Genomic DNA, 16,202 nt, shown 5'->3' with positions numbered 1-16,202 from the left:
TATCAGCAAAGAAGGCTGTGAAAAATATGTCTTTGTTTATCCTTTTGATCTTTCATTCAAAATATTCACAAAAATATATCCTCAATGGATATCAAACAATTGCAAACACAACACAAGTTTTATAAAACAAATATTTTTGTCAAATATATGTGTGGCACAATTATTGGCACCCCTAGAAATACTTTTGAGTAAAATATATCTTAAGTATATTCCCATTCATATTTAAAAAAATGTAGTGCACCTAGTGACTAGGAACATGAAATTGTTCAGCCATGACTTCCTGTTTTAGAGGGGCATAAATATGAAGTAATACACAATACCCTCATCCATCGCAATGGGTAAGAATAAATTTATGATGCAGCAAAAGGTTGTTGAGCTTCACAAAATAGAAAATGGCTATAAGAAAATAGCTAAAGCATTGAAAATACCCATTTCCACCATCAGGGCAATAATTAAGAAGTTTCAATCAACTGGAGATGTTAAGAATCGATCTGGAAGAGGACACGTGTCTATATTGTCTCCACACATGGTGAGGAGGATGGTTCGAGTGGCCAAAAATTCTCCAAGGATCACAGCTGGAGAATTGCAAAAATTAGTTGGGTCTTGGGGTCAGAAAGTCTCCAAAACTACAATTACACGTCACCTACATCACAACAAGTTGTTTGGGAGGGTTTCAAGAAAAAAGCCTCTGCTCTCATCCAACAACAAACTCAAGCATCTTCAGTTTGCCAGACACTACTGGAACTTCAAATGGGACTGGGTTCTATGATCAGATAAAACAAAAATATAAGATCCTGGACATCTTGTTCGGATACATGGCATCATGGACTCTATTAAATACTAACAGATACATTTTTTTAAACCTGACTGCCTCAGCTAGAAAGCTTAAAATGGGCCCTGGTTGGATCTTCCAGTAAGACAGTGATCTAAAACACACATCAAAATTAACACAAAAATGGTACACTGACCACAAAATCATTGTTCTGCCATGGCCATGCCAGTCCCCTGACCTGAACCCATGGAAAATCTGTGGGGTGAACAGAAGAGGAGAGTCCACCAACATGGACCTCTGAATTTGAAGGATCTGGAGAGATTCTGTATGGAGGAATGGTCTCAGATCCCTTGCCAGGTGTTCTCCAACCTCATTAGGCATTATAGGAGAAGACTCAGAGCTGTTATCTTGGCAAAGGGAGGTTGCACAAAGCATTGAATAAAAGGGTGCCAATAATTGTGCCACACATATATTTGACAAAAATATTTGTTTCTCACCCACACCTATCATATAGCTTCTGAATACATGGTTTTAACCACTGAAGTCTTATAGATTACTTTTATGCTGCTTTTATGTTATTTTGGACCTTCAAAGTTCTGGTCACCATTCACTTGCATTGTATGGAGAGACAGGGATGAAATATTCTTCTAAAAATCTCCATTTGTGTTCAGCAGAAGAAAGTAAACGACAAGAGAATTTTCCTTTTTGGGGGAACTATCCCTTTAATATTCTTATAAAAAAAAAAAAAAAAAAAAAGATCAACGAACATCTGCACCGTCCAATCATCAAACAGTTCCGCCTGTGCTATTGTCCAATCAGTAGCCAGCAGCGGTCGCGTCTCCTGACTGTCACTGTGACGTATGAGCATGCGCCGGAAGTGTGCCGGAGAATTGGAGCAATTGCTCGGCATGATTTTCTGGCAGAAGCAGCGCAAGTGCTGTTTTTACAGGCATAACAGCGGGTTTATCTCATGACAGGACCGCGCAGCTCCGCTTCAAGCCACTACATGGAGAAACAGAGAACATGGTGAGCTAACCGGGTGAGTTAATGTTGTCTAGCAGGTCATATGTAGTGCCAGACACTTGCAAGGGTCAAGGAGAGAAGAGCACGATACGAAAGGGAGGGCCACAACATGAGCTGTTTAGGGGGGTGTCAGTCAGGAGGTTTATTGTGTTTTGTAATGCGCATGCGCGATAGACCTCACAAACTGTCATATTTGCCTTTTCACCATGAAAAAGATCACAATGACTCTAATCAGGCGAGCTGGAGCAAAGACTACCAATAACTAATTAAATACAATTAGAATTTTGGATGAAGTACAGCAGGAGTCGTTTGGAAGGTGATTAGTTGCTATTGTATGTTAATGTCATATGACTCGAGTTGCGTCATCAAGGTAGTGTGTTTCACCTCAGAATTAAAATGTATATATATATGTATGATCTCAGATGTTGAAGATCACACGCTGTTGTTTTGTTTAAACATTGTTAATTTTGACCCTTGTGTATCAGGGTCGTGCACAAATTCATTTGAATTGAGATTGCCTTTTAAATTCCAATTCTATTCCTTATTTTGAATTGTGGTAGAAAACAGAATTTCAATTCCTCTTACTGTCAATCCAATTTCCAATTCAGCATCCTGTGGGTGGAGCCAATTCAATTCAGATTCCAATTTATAAATTCAACTATTACATTTTTACCTTTGATCTCTGTACCTACAGCACTAGTACAACAGTTCATCTGTTCCATGAAGCCCAAAGTATACTTCGGGCAGATGCGAACGCTAGATGTCAGCTTACAGGATGCGTGACGCAAATTACGTCATCAGTAGAGTGCTCGAGCACTAACTGCATGTACTCTGTACGCACAGTATGTGCATGTGCCTGGAGTTGTGCACGCTAGGACTGGATTTTTAATTTTCAGGAGTTTAGACCAATAAAGATGTCTCTCTCGAGTTATACAAATGCAGATCTTGCCGTGCACATCGACTTTTGCTGTTTCCACCTTCATCTCCTGTTGTTTAGCGGCGATTACATCTAGCACTTCTTAATGAAAGCAAAGGTTTAATTGTGAGTGTTGCCACCTTGTGGACCCACTCATAAGTGCAAATAATTTCAGGTGCATGTGCATTCCACGCAGAGTGCGTACGGTTAGAAAAATCGGCAGCATGTGTTCAGTGCTCTAGCACTCTGCTGGTGACGAAATTTGCTTCACGCGTCCTGTACGCTTACGCCTAGCATTCACGTCTGACTGAAGTATACTTTCAGCTTTAGAAGCAAAACAAGCGGCTTGTTTGAAATATTGTGCTTTTGTCTCTTCAGGTTGTATGGGCAAGGAGCGAGTGTGTGTGTGCATGATCTGTGAGTTCATCGGCCACAATGATGCAACAGAAGCGCAATATTCAGATCATTGAATGGGAAGATCTGGACAAGAGGAAGTTCTACTCGCTGGGCATTTTCATGACCATGACGACACGGGCGACTGTCTATCCGTTCACCCTGATCCGCACCAGACTGCAGGTCCAGAAAGGGAAGTCGCTCTATAACGGCACTTTCGACGCCTTCTGTAAGATCCTGGAGGCCGAGGGCGTGCGTGGACTCTACCGAGCATTCATGGTCAACACATTCACCCTAATCTCGGGTCAGGCCTACATCACCACATACGAATTGGTGAGGAAATACATGTCCTGTTACTCCTCCAATAACACTGTGAAGTCTCTGGTGGCGGGCGGATCGGCGTCACTCGTGGCCCAGAGCATCACGGTGCCCATTGATGTGGTGTCCCAGCAGCTGATGGTGCAGGGTCAGGGGTGTCAACTTACCCGCTTTAAACTCAAGTCCAAGATGGCGATGGCCACATCGAAACACAAAGTAACATTTGGTCAGACCAGAGACATTGTGGTTCAGATTTTTCACGCGGATGGATTTCGGGGGTTTTATCGCGGTTATGTTGCGTCGCTGCTCACCTACATACCCAACAGCGCCGTCTGGTGGCCCTTTTATCATTTTTATGCAGGTAAAGAAAAGAAACGCTTCACTTTCACAGTTAAGGCCAAAGTAAACCTTGGTTTTCAGCGTGCCAGTATGCCTCGCACTCAGTGCACGTCATCAGTACAGCACGCACGACTGTCCTCATGCAGCCTAGTTTTTCTAGACACGCAGACAGTTTGCGTCTTTGTGCGTCGTTGCACATACACCTGCCGTTGACTCTGCTATAAGAGTATGATATAGCAGTCTTGGGGTGCATGCGTCGAATACGTCAAAAGAGTGTACTTTGAAAGGCTGAGCACTAAACCGTGTGCAAAATGGAACGGCTCGTGAAAAAAGAAAGTATACCTTAGCGTTTAGCCCCATGTGTTAAAAAGGCATGATGCGATTAAGCAACATGCGGCAAGTTATTTTGTTTTGTTACATTAATTTGGGTAGCACCCGATGCCGAAGATCATATCCTTATACTGCCCCAGCCTGAATTTAAGAGCTGATGTAATGTTTATACACATAGAAATGTGTTTAGGTGTCCTGGTGCTTCATCATAAACTTGATCGGTCTGTAACCATAAAACCCATTTGATTGAGATGGTGAGTTGTTGTTTTCAGAGCAGCTCTCCAGGCTGGCCCCTGCTGACTGCCCACACCTGATCCTGCAGGCCGTGGCCGGACCGATGGCTGCAGCTACAGCCTCGACACTGACCAACCCCATGGATGTGGTCAGAGCCAGAGTACAGGTAAAAACACACTCACTCATAACCTGTTTCAGACCCCTTTAACATTATTCAACATGACACGACTAATATAGAAGTATCGCCTGTTCTGTTTGACCTGTGTGAGTTAATACAGTGTTCGTATTTGCAGGTTGAAGGCCGTTCGTCTGTTATCGAGACGTTTAAGCAGCTCCTGGCTGAAGAGGGCACGTGGGGTCTCACCAAGGGTCTGTCTGCTCGCATCATTTCCTCTACGCCCACTTCCATCATGATCGTCATCGGTTACGAGACACTGAAGAGACTCAGTCTGCGGCCTGAACTGGTAAACACCAGACACTGGTGAAAAAACGTACAGACTCACCCAAACCGGGTGTTGGATCTGTATACCTCAGCCCTGTTCTCTGGGCCCCTCTCGCCCCGTGCTTCTGACCTTCTAAACAGATGCCTTTTAGTTTTATGAGGACCAGGCAGTCACTGACGGATACTAATGTGATAAAATGTGAAATTTTATTTATTTTCTCTTGTCCCCTTTTTTGAGGATTTTAATCTGTTTGCATGAACTGATATGTGTGTGACCTGTGCTCGAATTTATGTAATGAAACAACATAGACAAACAAATGATTGATCCAAGATTTTGAAGTGAAAAATGGTGAGTTTAGCTCTTTCTTGTGAATCTCGTAGTGTTTTACACTCTGTCTGACACCTTGATCACCACATGGTTAAAGGAATGAGAACATATGAAAAGACTTTTAGGGTTTCCATGATCATGCAAAACCTGGAAATATAAGTACATGGAAAAAGTCTGACTTCTAGGCCTGGAAAAGTCATGGACATTTTTATTGTGAATATAGATTTTTTCTAGTTATGAAAAAATGGCTAGAAAGGGCTCTTTGTGAGTGCAATTTCCTAGAAGGTTTTAAAATAAAAATCTTCATCCAGTATTCACAGAAGACTAGAGAAGTCTTGGAAATTCATTGGTCAAAAGCGGTGGGAACTCTGGACTTGAGCTACACCGACTGTGGGTGGTCATATTTTGTATGTTTTTAATATGCCTTGTATTAACCTTTAAAAAAACAGTGTTTGGGGGCCAAAGCTTATACAGTTTAAATGTTTTATAAATGTAGTTATAGATTTCAGAAGACTTCATTGATTGATTTTTGTCTCAAATATGCAAATAATTGTTTTTAAAGTGTCTAATTTGAATCTTTGTGTCACAATCATGAGTGCATTGAATTAACTGCACAAGAATGAAACTAATTAAAATCTGTATTGCTATTATACACACACACACACTGTTCTTTTATCTGCTCCAAGCGGTTGAACAGGGTCCAAAATTAACTTTTTGCCACACCTGTGAGTTGAGAAAATGGACCCACCATATTTATTTCCTACTGGCTGTATTTTGAATCATTTTCATTATAAAGTATATTTTTGTCCATATGGCAACAGAATTATTTTTCTTGTATGCATCATGAGAAAGAGTTAAGAAAAAAAGCGTAGGCTTTCAAGAACCTCTGATGGTAAAATCTTATCTGTGGTAAAAGTTGTAAAAAAAACACGTTATAGTCACACCAGATATTTTTGGTTTGACAGTTTAATTTGGACACGTCAGTTATGTTAGTGAGGGTCAGACTATAATTTTTTACAGTACAACTTAGTGATAGTTCACCCAAAATGGAAAATTCTCTCATCATTTATTCACCTTCATGCCATCCCAGATGTGTATGACTTTCTTATGCACAACACAATTTAAGGTTTCTTGAAAAATATCTCAGCTCTGTTGGTCCTCATAATGCAAGTGAATGGTGACCAGAACCTTGAATCTCCAAAAATCACATAAAGGCAGCATAAAGTAATCCTGACTCCAGTGGTTAAATCCATGTGTTCAGAAGTGATATGATAGGTGTGGGTGAGAAACAGATCAATATTTAAGTCCTTTTTACAATAGATTCTCCTCCCTGCCCAGTAGGTGGCGATATGCACTAAGAATGTGAATCGCCAAAAACACAAGAACAATGTGAAAGTGATTTATAGTAAAAAAAGTACATAAATATTGATCTGTTTCTCACCCATACCTATCATATCACTTCTGAAGACATTGATTAAACCACTGGAGTATTATGGATTACTTTTATGCTGCCTTATGTGAGTTCTGAAGATTCAAAGTTCTGGTCACCATTCATTTGCATTGTATGGACCTACAGAGCTGAAATATTCCACTAAAATCTTCATTTGAGTTCAGCAGAAGAAAGAAATTCATACGCATCTGGGATGGCATGAGGGTAAATATGTGATGAGATTTTTCATTTTTGGGTGAACTTTTCCTTTAAAACACCATTTATGTTGTAGTTAGGGCTGGACATCTATTTATTCCAAAGCGTTGGGAATCGAAAGAACATGTCATACACCTAAACGGAATCGATTCAGCGCGTTAAATCTTTTGTTAATCATACTATCAATCATAAATAGTCTAAAGTATGCTTATATTCCACTGTTTATTGTAAGATTTCAATTTTCCTTACTTTAAGACTCGAGCAAATTAATTTTTTGACTCTTGGAATTGATTCCGTCAATTCCGAATAAATTTCTCGAATCAAACGGCCCTAGTTTCAGTTCAACTGTCCTTTTACTCGCATTTTGGCGTGTATTAAAGGTGCTATAAATAATTTTTTAATGAAACAACACAAACGTCCAAATTACCAGTCAGATATAACTAACATTCAGTATTTATTACACAGGTCTGTGGGATGCAAACTCATGAGAGGTGGAAAAAATCATAGCAGATGTTCCATTTACTCAGCTGATCATTATTATTTTTTTGTTGCTGTGTTTAAGCCTAAAGTATCCCTTTCAAGTGATTTTAATAAGGAAGATGTAGAAAAATGTACCTAACAATTTGGGCAAACGAAATTTCAGAATTTAGCTGAAAGGGGAGTAGTTTGCATCCCTAAGCTCAGAGCCAGCCAAAACAAAAAGTATTTTCTAAACTGATGTGTTGTTGCAGTGGACGTGCAGTAACAGCCAGAGGCCTGTAGGGGGCAGTACAGTGAACTAAATGACTGGTGTTTGCACAATGTACATAATGCAGAAATCCCAACAGAGGCCATATAGGGACAAACTTCTTTAGAAAACAAAAACATTTGTATCTCCATATGCAGATGTTGAATTTGGCAATGAAACCATGAAATAAAAAAAGAGTTGGTGTGGTCTCGGCCTGCTGGACATGAGATTTCTAGTGATTTTTCAAGAGGCCGCACTGTCAGGGAGATTCACATGGGACAGTCATAAATGTGGATTGCTCTGTCATCACCCGCTGAGACGATCTTTGAGCCGGTAGGGTTGTATTTCACACTCCAAACCTACACACACACACACACACACACAATATGTTTGAAATCGCATGACACATACCACCAAGAAACATAAAAACAATGTATAAGCTAGTAACAAATTCCCTCAAATTGCCATTTGACACAAAGATTTGATACTAGAATAATCTCACCTCAAATGTAATATTTAAAGGGGTCATGGCATGCCTTTTTTATTATTTTAATATGTTCCGTGAGGTTCACCTATAACATCAGTTAATCTTTTGTAAAAAAAAAAAAAAACAGTCCTATATTTGTAAAACATGATCATTTTCCACATCATTCTGACCCTCTGTCAGAAACGCTTGTTTTTGGTGCTGCTTCTCCTTTAAGACTTGACAGTAAACACCCACTGTTATGATTGGCTCTCTGCTCTTGACTGACATGCCATCTCACTGCTCAATGCTATTGGGCGGGGCTATGGAAGTGATAAGGTAAAGTAGGCGTTGATGTGTTGTTGTGCAGGCAGTCAGATGCAAATGTTTACCACAGTGTGACATCACAATGTGAAATGGAAAACAAGTCGCTTTGGCAGCTTTGAGGAAGTTTTGAGTTCTGAAACTTACAGTATGTTCTTATAGTACAATGACCTCTTATATGTCAAAAGATCAAGGAAAATTTGATTCCTCAAGTCATGACCCCATTAAATGCTACCGTCCACCCAACCTAAAGTCATGGGTCAATAACTGACAGTCAATAACACTGTTTGTACTATTTTGCCATTTAAAAATTTGGTTAGCTTATTTTATATGTCTAATGTTTAATGCACATTTACTGTATATGTTTGTCTATGTAATGTTTAATGCCCATGTCAAAAAACGTTTCATTCTATGGAAAACTGAATGGATAATGAAGTGTAACAGGTGTGAATGACAGGTGTGGACAGACAGGTGACTCACTTGGTCCTGATGATCAAAGAACGTATTCACACATGATCTGCTGCTGGTGTCCCAAACTTTTACGCTCTTATCTGATGAGCTGAAAAATAAATAACAGATCAATAACAGACTTTATATTCTGCACATATCAAAAGGATATCAAGACTTGGAAACAAACCTGGACACAAAGTGTGTGTCGTCAGGTGAGAAAGCCACGTTCAGCACCCACGACCCGTGACCACTAAGAGTCCCGGCCAGATTAGCATGCTGCCTGTAACACAAATGCACAGCAAACTTTTAAAGAGATTCATGTGTATTTGAAAGTTAAAGACACGTGTTGAAGGAAGAGAAAGAGTCTTTGATTCATCTAAAGTTCTCAGACCAAACGTACACATCATAAATCTTGATGTAGCCATCGTCTGATGCCGTAACCAGCAGCTGAGAGTCTGGAGAGAAGGTCAGAGACCTGATCGGCATAGCATGACCTGGAAAGAGAGAGACAGAATTTAATTTTTCCTACACACCAGGTCAATCCAACATTCAACGTTCTTTCCAGCCATTCTTGTTTAAGCAAACGAAAGGAATAATTGAGGGATGAGATGAGTGAAATATGGAAGGATGCAGGAAGACGGCGAGGAAAAATGTAGTTGCTCTGTGACGGGAGCTGAAATTTACGACTCTTGAGGGACAGCCAGAGGACCGAATGTTCTACGTTTTTCCACCGGAGTCACAAAACCTACAATCACTATGATCCATTGAGCAGACTGCATCAGAACCGGACTAAAAAATGTCTACAGAACAGACGCTCTCTTTTAATAGAGAAACTAAAGACAGATTGAATGATGTGGGAGAATATTTTCACCTTCCAACGTGTGCAGGAGTTTCCCAGTCGCAATATCAAAGATATTAATGATTCCATCGATAGCACCGCTGGCTAAGTACTTTCCATCTGGACTCTAGAGAGAGAAAGAGATCAGGAAAATTAGCATCAGAAAATACAATATTTGAGATCGATCAGACAACATTACCACAGCAAACATTCGCTCCAAAAAACTAATCTGCTTTTTGAATAGAGATGAAAACAAACTCATTTTTGCAAATCAGTTCGTTCGGACAGGTTGTTTCTTAAAAAAATAAATAATAATAATAATAATAATAATAATAATAAAAACATTCAGACCCATTTCGTCACTCAAACTATTTTGTAGTTAAATATTTGGCTAAATAAATAAAAAAATAATATATATTACACACACACACACACACACACACACACACACACACTGATGGCCAAAAGTTTGGAATAATGTACAAATTTTGCTCTTATGGAAAGAAATTGGTACTTTTATTCACCAAAGTGGCATTCAGCTGATCACAATGTATAGTCAGGACATTAATAACATACAAAATTACTATTACAATTTGAAAAAAATGTTCAGAACTTCTTAAACTACTTCAAAGAGTTCTCATCCAAAAATCCTCCACGTGCAGCAATGACAGCTTTGCAGATCCTTGTTATTCTAGCTGTCAGTTTGTCCAGATACTCAGGTGACATTTCACCCCACACTTCCTGTAGCACTTGCCATAGATGTGGCTGTCTTGTCGGGCACTTCTCACGCACCTTACAGTCTAGCTGATCCCACAAAAGCTCAATGGGGTTAAGATCCATAACACTCTTTTTCATTCTCTTTACTGTTGTACATGAAACTGGTGTTGAGCGGGTAGAATTCAATGAAGCTGTCAGCTGAGGACATGTGAGGCGTCTATTTCTCAAACTAGAGACTCTGATGTACTTATCCTCTTGTTTAGTTGTACATCTGGCCTTCCACATCTCTTTCTGTCCTTGTTAGAGCCAGTTGTCCTTTGTCTTTGAAGACTGTAGTGTACACTTTTGTATGAAATCTTCAGTTTTTTTGGCAATTTCAAGCATTGTATAGCCTTCATTCCTCAAAACAATGATTGACTGATGAGTTTCTAGAGAAAGCTGTTTCTTTTTTGCCATTTTTGACCTAATATTGACCTTTAGACATGCCAGTCTATTGAATACTGTGGCAACTCAAAAACAAACACAAAGACAATGTTAAGCTTCATTTAAGGAACCAAATAGCTTTCAGCTGTGTTTGATATAATGGCAAGTGATTTTCTAGTACCAAATTAGCAATTTAGCACGATTACTCGAGGATAAGGTGTTGGAGTGATGGCTGCTGTCTAGATTTGATCAAAAATGACTTTTTTCAAATAGTGATGGTGCTGTTTTTTACATCAGTAATGTCCTGACTATACATTGTGATCAGTTGAATGCCACTTTGGTGAATTAAAGTATCAATTTCCTTCCGAAACAGCAAAATCTGTACATTATTCCAAACTTTTGGCCGCCAGTGTGTGTGTGTATATATATATATATATATATGAATCACTGAGTTTGTAATTGTTTTCAGTATTTAATGTAAATTATAATAAATGGTATTTTACCATATTTGAATGGTAAAGGTATTATCATAATAAATGGTATCTGGTGTTCCAGATTGATGTTGTCACTCAAACTGAAACAGATTTCCCAATCTGATTATCAAGCTCTCAATTTCGATTTGATATCGATTCATATGGGTATATTTCAGGTTTAATATCCACATTTTCTCCCAGGTAATGCCGTTCATTATTTTATTAGTTTTTAATCATTTTGGTCACATTTTATTTTTAAATGTACAAATCCATGTATTCCATCAGTAAATATGATATTATATTGCATATATTATATAACGTAACATGTTTATTGTTTACATGCATAATTTGTACTATTTACAAGACTTTACATTGATTTGTTGAACACATGCTAAAAACAGATAATGTCTCTTTAAGAAAACCGGCTGTTCTGTAAAGAGCGTCTGTAAAAGAGCGCATATTAACGACAAAGACTCAAATGTTTTACCTCATACTTAAATGTTTATTTTTGTTTTGTTTTTTGATCAACAACTGACTGTAAAGAACAGAAAGGGTAATAAAAGAGACATTATTCAATGACAAATGGATTGCGTGGATCTTGTCTTTGGACACACACACTGAAATTAAGAATCAATATCGAGATTGTTCAAATGAAGATCGGTATGCTTGGAAAAATCTATATTTTTACCCAGTCCTAATTGAGACCATGATTATGTCATTTTCCTACCTAATTTTGTGTAATTTATAGTTCTTAAATATTACCCACCCTAAAGTTTCACATCCAAAGTTCACCACAAACATACTTTAAGCAAGTAAGCGTATGCATATGCGAGCGCTTGGCCAACGCATTACCAATGCGCAGTCCGGTTGAACATGCTTAACGTGCGTTCTTGCATTACTGAGGCAGTAACAAACCTCCGTACTCAAGGGGGCGATAGAGTTACCTTTAAAAATCTGCTATTAAACTGGATGTGTTATTCAGGTTAGTTGCTAAAAATATATTAACTTTAACTTGCTCAGCAATATTCTCTTCAAACTGTTGTTCCACTGTGACAGTAGTTGCCTTGAAAGAGAAAACTCACCGTAGAAGTGGACAGTTCACACTAATGTCTGCTGTTGCACCCCTTGTGGTAACGTTGAGAATGCAAAGCGTACTTGCGTTCTGCTATAAATTGCTGCCATATTTCGGAACACAACAATGCACAATATTGACCTTCAGTAGCTAGAAGCGTATGCGCTGATGTACTTGTGTAGCATATGTTTTGGCCTTTATATTCAAGACTAACTTTTTGCGAATCAGTACGAATTAATCATTAAAGAGAACAGGTTCAAAAGATCAACGTGTTCGCAAATTTCTAATGATACTGATGGCTTTTCATGATGCAGCATCATTTTATAAAGATAATGATCTTACATAGGCGATGCTCAGAATGAATTTCCCTCTGGTGTCCAGCGAGTACTCCTTTTTCCCACTCTCCACACCGAAGATGTTGACCTTCCCTAGATGGCTTCCGGTGGCAATGTATTTAGAATCCGGGGAAAAAGCGACCGTCCAGGCATCAACTGCAGACAGTTAGGAAAGAGTTTATCAACTTTCAGAAGAATTTCGGTAAATGAAATCTTCTTACATCACCCACATGCATTAAGACAGGACTGTTAAAATTCACAGACCAGGCACAAAATGCATATAGTGCGTGCACTCACCTGGTCCTGCATCCATGGACTTGATTTGTTTCCCCGTTTCCAGGTCCCAAAGGCGAATATGAGCGTCCAGAGAGCTGGAGGCAGCAATCGCCCCATTTTGACTTATATCAACCGAGACTATACCCAACTGGTGACCCTCCAGGGTCCACTGCAGCTCCAGTTTTTCATCCGACCTGCAAGCCAACACAACGGGTATGTTCAGAAAGGCATACAACATGTAATGTTTAAAAGTATAGTATGCAGTATGTATGCTGTGCTAAGTATGCATGGAAAAATAGCTAGGTCATACCATTTCACACTGAAGTTTATAAAATGTATCATAGCATACTGCATACTATTTCACATACTATTTTTGACAGCATGCAGTATACAATATATACTGTGTGGTACACTAGTACTCCAGTCACTTAAGTTCATATAACTCATACTGTCATCACCAGTTGATGGAAATAAAACACCATTTAGCTGCCGAAAGTTCATTTATTTGCACTAAAATGCTTCGCTCTTTTTTTGTTCTCCATAATTTGGAATGCCCAATTCCCAATGCGGTCTAAGTCCTCGTGGTGGCATAGTGACTCGCCTCAATCCGGTTGGCTGAGGATGAATCTCAGTTGCCTCCGCGTCTGAGACTGTCAATTCACGCATCCTATCACGTTGTTTGTTGAGCGTGTTACCACGGAGACCTAGCGCGTGTGGAGACTTCACGCTATTCTCCGTGGCATCCATGCATAACTCACCACGCGCCCCACCGAGAGCAAGAACCACATTATAGCGACCACGAGGAGGTTACCCCATGTGACTCTACCCTCCCTAGCAACCGGGCCAATTTGGTTGCTTAGGAGACCTGGCTGGAGTCACTCAGCATACCCTGGGATTCGAACTCGTGACTCCAAGGGTGTTAGTCAGCGTCTTTGCTCGCTGAGCTACCCAGGCCCCCATGCTTCACTCATTTTGATTAAAGCATGATTTACCATTTCCACACTTTAACCAGATCATCCAGAGAGCCGGTGACGATGGTTTCTGATCCGTCTTTCTCACTGCGGCCCCACGCCGCTGTCCAAATAGCATCCTCATGAGCTGCAGAAATACACAATCTCATTGACTGTCTCGAAACCTAGTGAGCTGCCTACCTAGACAACATGTTTAGGCATCATATGCATGCTGAAGCATGCAATTTGTGTTTTAAAACCTTGTGAGCTACTTATATATACAACATTTCAGGCATTATAGGTTTGTTCCAAATGCACATATGATGACCAAAATGCTGTCTAGGTAGGCAGCTCACTACGTTTTGACACTCACACTATTTCCACTGATATATTCTGATTAGAGAATGTGTGTGTGTACTCACCATGCTCTTGCTTGAAGAGTATACTGTACTGAAAACAAAGTAATAAACATCTTTAAAATCACATTAAATTATTATTATAATCAACATATAGGGAATAAGAGAAAATGTTCATAAATGAGAACTCACTTGTGTGCTCATAGTCTGTTTCCAAACCTGTTTATGATTGGAAAAAAGGTCCTATGAGTTTATAAACGCGTGTATTACGTGAAATAGTTCAGATCATGAGTTTATAAGCTCACTTTATACACAGCTGCTATCTTAGCTTAGCAGTTGCATAGATAAACTGTCTGTAGGTCCACGACGCGTCAGAGTGAGGTTTAATTGCATCCGCGATTGCAGATGTTGTATAAGATTTGTTACGATCGCCAGAGGACAGTAAAATCACACGAGATGAAGAATTAAATTACTTTAGGACCAATAACAAACACACGCTCCAACACTGACTAGTGAGCCGCCATGACACCTGTGTACAGAGCATGATGGGAACAGATGTCTGACTCCGCCCCTTCTGTGAATCTCTTTCACTGATCCCGCCCCTTCTGTGGAGCTTTTTCAATGACTCCGCCCCTTTGTGATTCTCTTCCGATGACTCCGCCCTTTCTGTTATGCACTTTCAATTTCATTTTTTGAAATTTGTGGCACGATTATTTTGCATATAATTTTGATAACAATTATTAATATCTTATTAGCTAATAATATAATCGAAAAATGAAATAAATAAAAATTAATTAATAAAATAGTTTTATTTTATTTAACATAAAATCTGACATACAAGATAAATACAAATGATAATAAATTACAATTAAACTAATACAAATAAATTAATTATAATAAAACAATAATAAAACAATACAATAAAAAAACATTAAACATGACAGAAACAGTGAATAGTCAGAATATTATATTGCATTTAGACATACACAGACAAGTAGTGAATATGGTGATCAAAGCAGTGATTGGTTGGTCCTAGTTTCTCTCTCTCTCTCTCTCTCTCTCTCTCTCTCTCTCTCTCTCTCTCTCTCTCTCTCTCAACTTTTAATGTCAATTTAGTTTGCATGATTGGCATGGCAAATAACTGTACATTTAAATGGCCAAATCATTTGCAGCACAGGCATATTTGGAATATAAGTAATTTCTCTCTTGATGTATCACTGTGTACCTTTGTAAAGGATGTTTATAAAATATTACCAAACAATAAATTGGATGTTTACCGTATTATCAGAATATGGATGCATATTGTATACATCCATGTATACATAATGTATTTGTTTTTGCAACAATCAACAAAAGCTTTATTTAGTAATTTAGACATATCTTCCAACTAACAGCCTTAATTTATTTAAATACAATTTTTGTTTCAAATTTAAGTCACCTTCATAACCTTTAAAGGAGAATACATTTAAAGGCATTTTCTGAGTCCGATGCAAACTATGCTCAATCAACAGCATTTGTGGCATAATGTTGATTACCAAAAAAATTAATGTTGACTCATCCCTACTTTTCTTTAAAAAATCAAAAATCAAAGTTACAGTGAGGCACTTACAATGGAAGTGAATGGGGCCAATTTTTGGAGGGTTTAAACAGAGAAATGTGAAACTTATAATTTTAGAAAAGCACTTACATTAATTATTCTGTTAAAACTCATTTATTATTTGAACTTTAAAATTGTTTAAATGTTTGTTTTTACAGTCATCTGAAGGTTTTAGTGTTTAGGGCGTTGTTGTCAAGGCAACAAAGTTGTAAAATTGGATCTAACTTTACAGAGAAAAGGTTATTAAGCGATTTTTATCACACTAAAATCAAATTAACACACATATTGTTTACATCTTGTGGCTATTTTGAAACAGTTAGTATTTTAACATTTACGGATTGGCCCCCATTCACTTCCATTGTAAGTGCCTCACTGTAACCACAACTTTTGCTTTCTTTTTTTTAAAGAAAAGGAGAGAAAAGTCCAAATAAATTTTTGTGGTAATCAACATTATGCCACAA

General features: G+C 38.6%; 2 protein-coding genes across 4 annotated transcripts; one reads left to right on the top strand and one right to left on the bottom strand.

The window, feature by feature from the left end:
* The first annotated feature begins 1,641 nt into the window (after positions 1 to 1,641).
* LOC127437151 (solute carrier family 25 member 44-like) lies at positions 1,642 to 5,751 on the top strand. Of its 3 annotated transcripts, none has more exons than XM_051691863.1 (4): positions 1,642 to 1,798; positions 3,090 to 3,783; positions 4,364 to 4,491; positions 4,619 to 5,751. In XM_051691863.1, the coding sequence occupies exons 2-4, from the start codon at positions 3,147 to 3,149 to the stop codon at positions 4,808 to 4,810; spliced, it is 957 nt and encodes a 318-aa protein (XP_051547823.1). In that variant the 5' UTR covers positions 1,642 to 1,798; positions 3,090 to 3,146; the 3' UTR covers positions 4,811 to 5,751. The 3 variants fall into 3 exon arrangements, with proteins under 3 accessions (XP_051547823.1, XP_051547822.1, XP_051547824.1); XM_051691862.1 differs by having other exon boundaries at positions 1,642 to 1,811; XM_051691864.1 differs by lacking the exon at positions 1,642 to 1,798 and adding an exon at positions 1,867 to 2,111.
* Positions 5,752 to 7,163: 1,412 nt separating this feature from the next.
* LOC127437152 (WD repeat-containing protein 61-like) lies at positions 7,164 to 14,678 on the bottom strand. Its single transcript, XM_051691865.1, has 10 exons — positions 14,337 to 14,678; positions 14,211 to 14,238; positions 13,831 to 13,936; positions 12,860 to 13,032; positions 12,570 to 12,718; positions 9,576 to 9,669; positions 9,105 to 9,198; positions 8,892 to 8,984; positions 8,735 to 8,813; positions 7,164 to 7,826 (listed from the first exon to the last, which is right to left on the bottom strand). Exons 1-10 carry the CDS (start codon positions 14,346 to 14,348, stop codon positions 7,737 to 7,739), a joined length of 918 nt encoding a protein of 305 aa, XP_051547825.1. The 5' UTR covers positions 14,349 to 14,678; the 3' UTR covers positions 7,164 to 7,736.
* Positions 14,679 to 16,202: the final 1,524 nt, after the last annotated feature.

The sequence above is a fragment of the Myxocyprinus asiaticus genome, chromosome 48, assembly GCF_019703515.2.
Source record: "Myxocyprinus asiaticus isolate MX2 ecotype Aquarium Trade chromosome 48, UBuf_Myxa_2, whole genome shotgun sequence".
NCBI classification, from domain to species: Eukaryota; Metazoa; Chordata; class Actinopteri; order Cypriniformes; family Catostomidae; genus Myxocyprinus; species Myxocyprinus asiaticus.
Note: the sequence above shows the minus strand (reverse complement) of the source record. Positions and strands in the feature narration are given on the sequence as shown.

Bases quoted from the DNA above. Each gene is read 5' to 3' on its own strand.
- LOC127437151 (XM_051691863.1), top strand. From the start codon at position 3,147: ATGATGCAACAGAAGCGCAATATTCAGATCATTGAATGGGAAGATCTG. The intron at 3,784-4,363 runs GTAAAGAAAAGA...TGTTGTTTTCAG, and splicing joins CTTTTATCATTTTTATGCAG to AGCAGCTCTCCAGGCTGGCC. The intron at 4,492-4,618 runs GTAAAAACACAC...TCGTATTTGCAG, and splicing joins TGGTCAGAGCCAGAGTACAG to GTTGAAGGCCGTTCGTCTGT.
- LOC127437152 (XM_051691865.1), bottom strand. The intron at 13,937-14,210 runs GTGAGTACACAC...GTATTTCTGCAG, and splicing joins ACTCTTCAAGCAAGAGCATG to CTCATGAGGATGCTATTTGG. The intron at 7,827-8,734 runs GTGAGTCACCTG...GTGTGTGTGTAG, and splicing joins TCTTTGATCATCAGGACCAA to GTTTGGAGTGTGAAATACAA.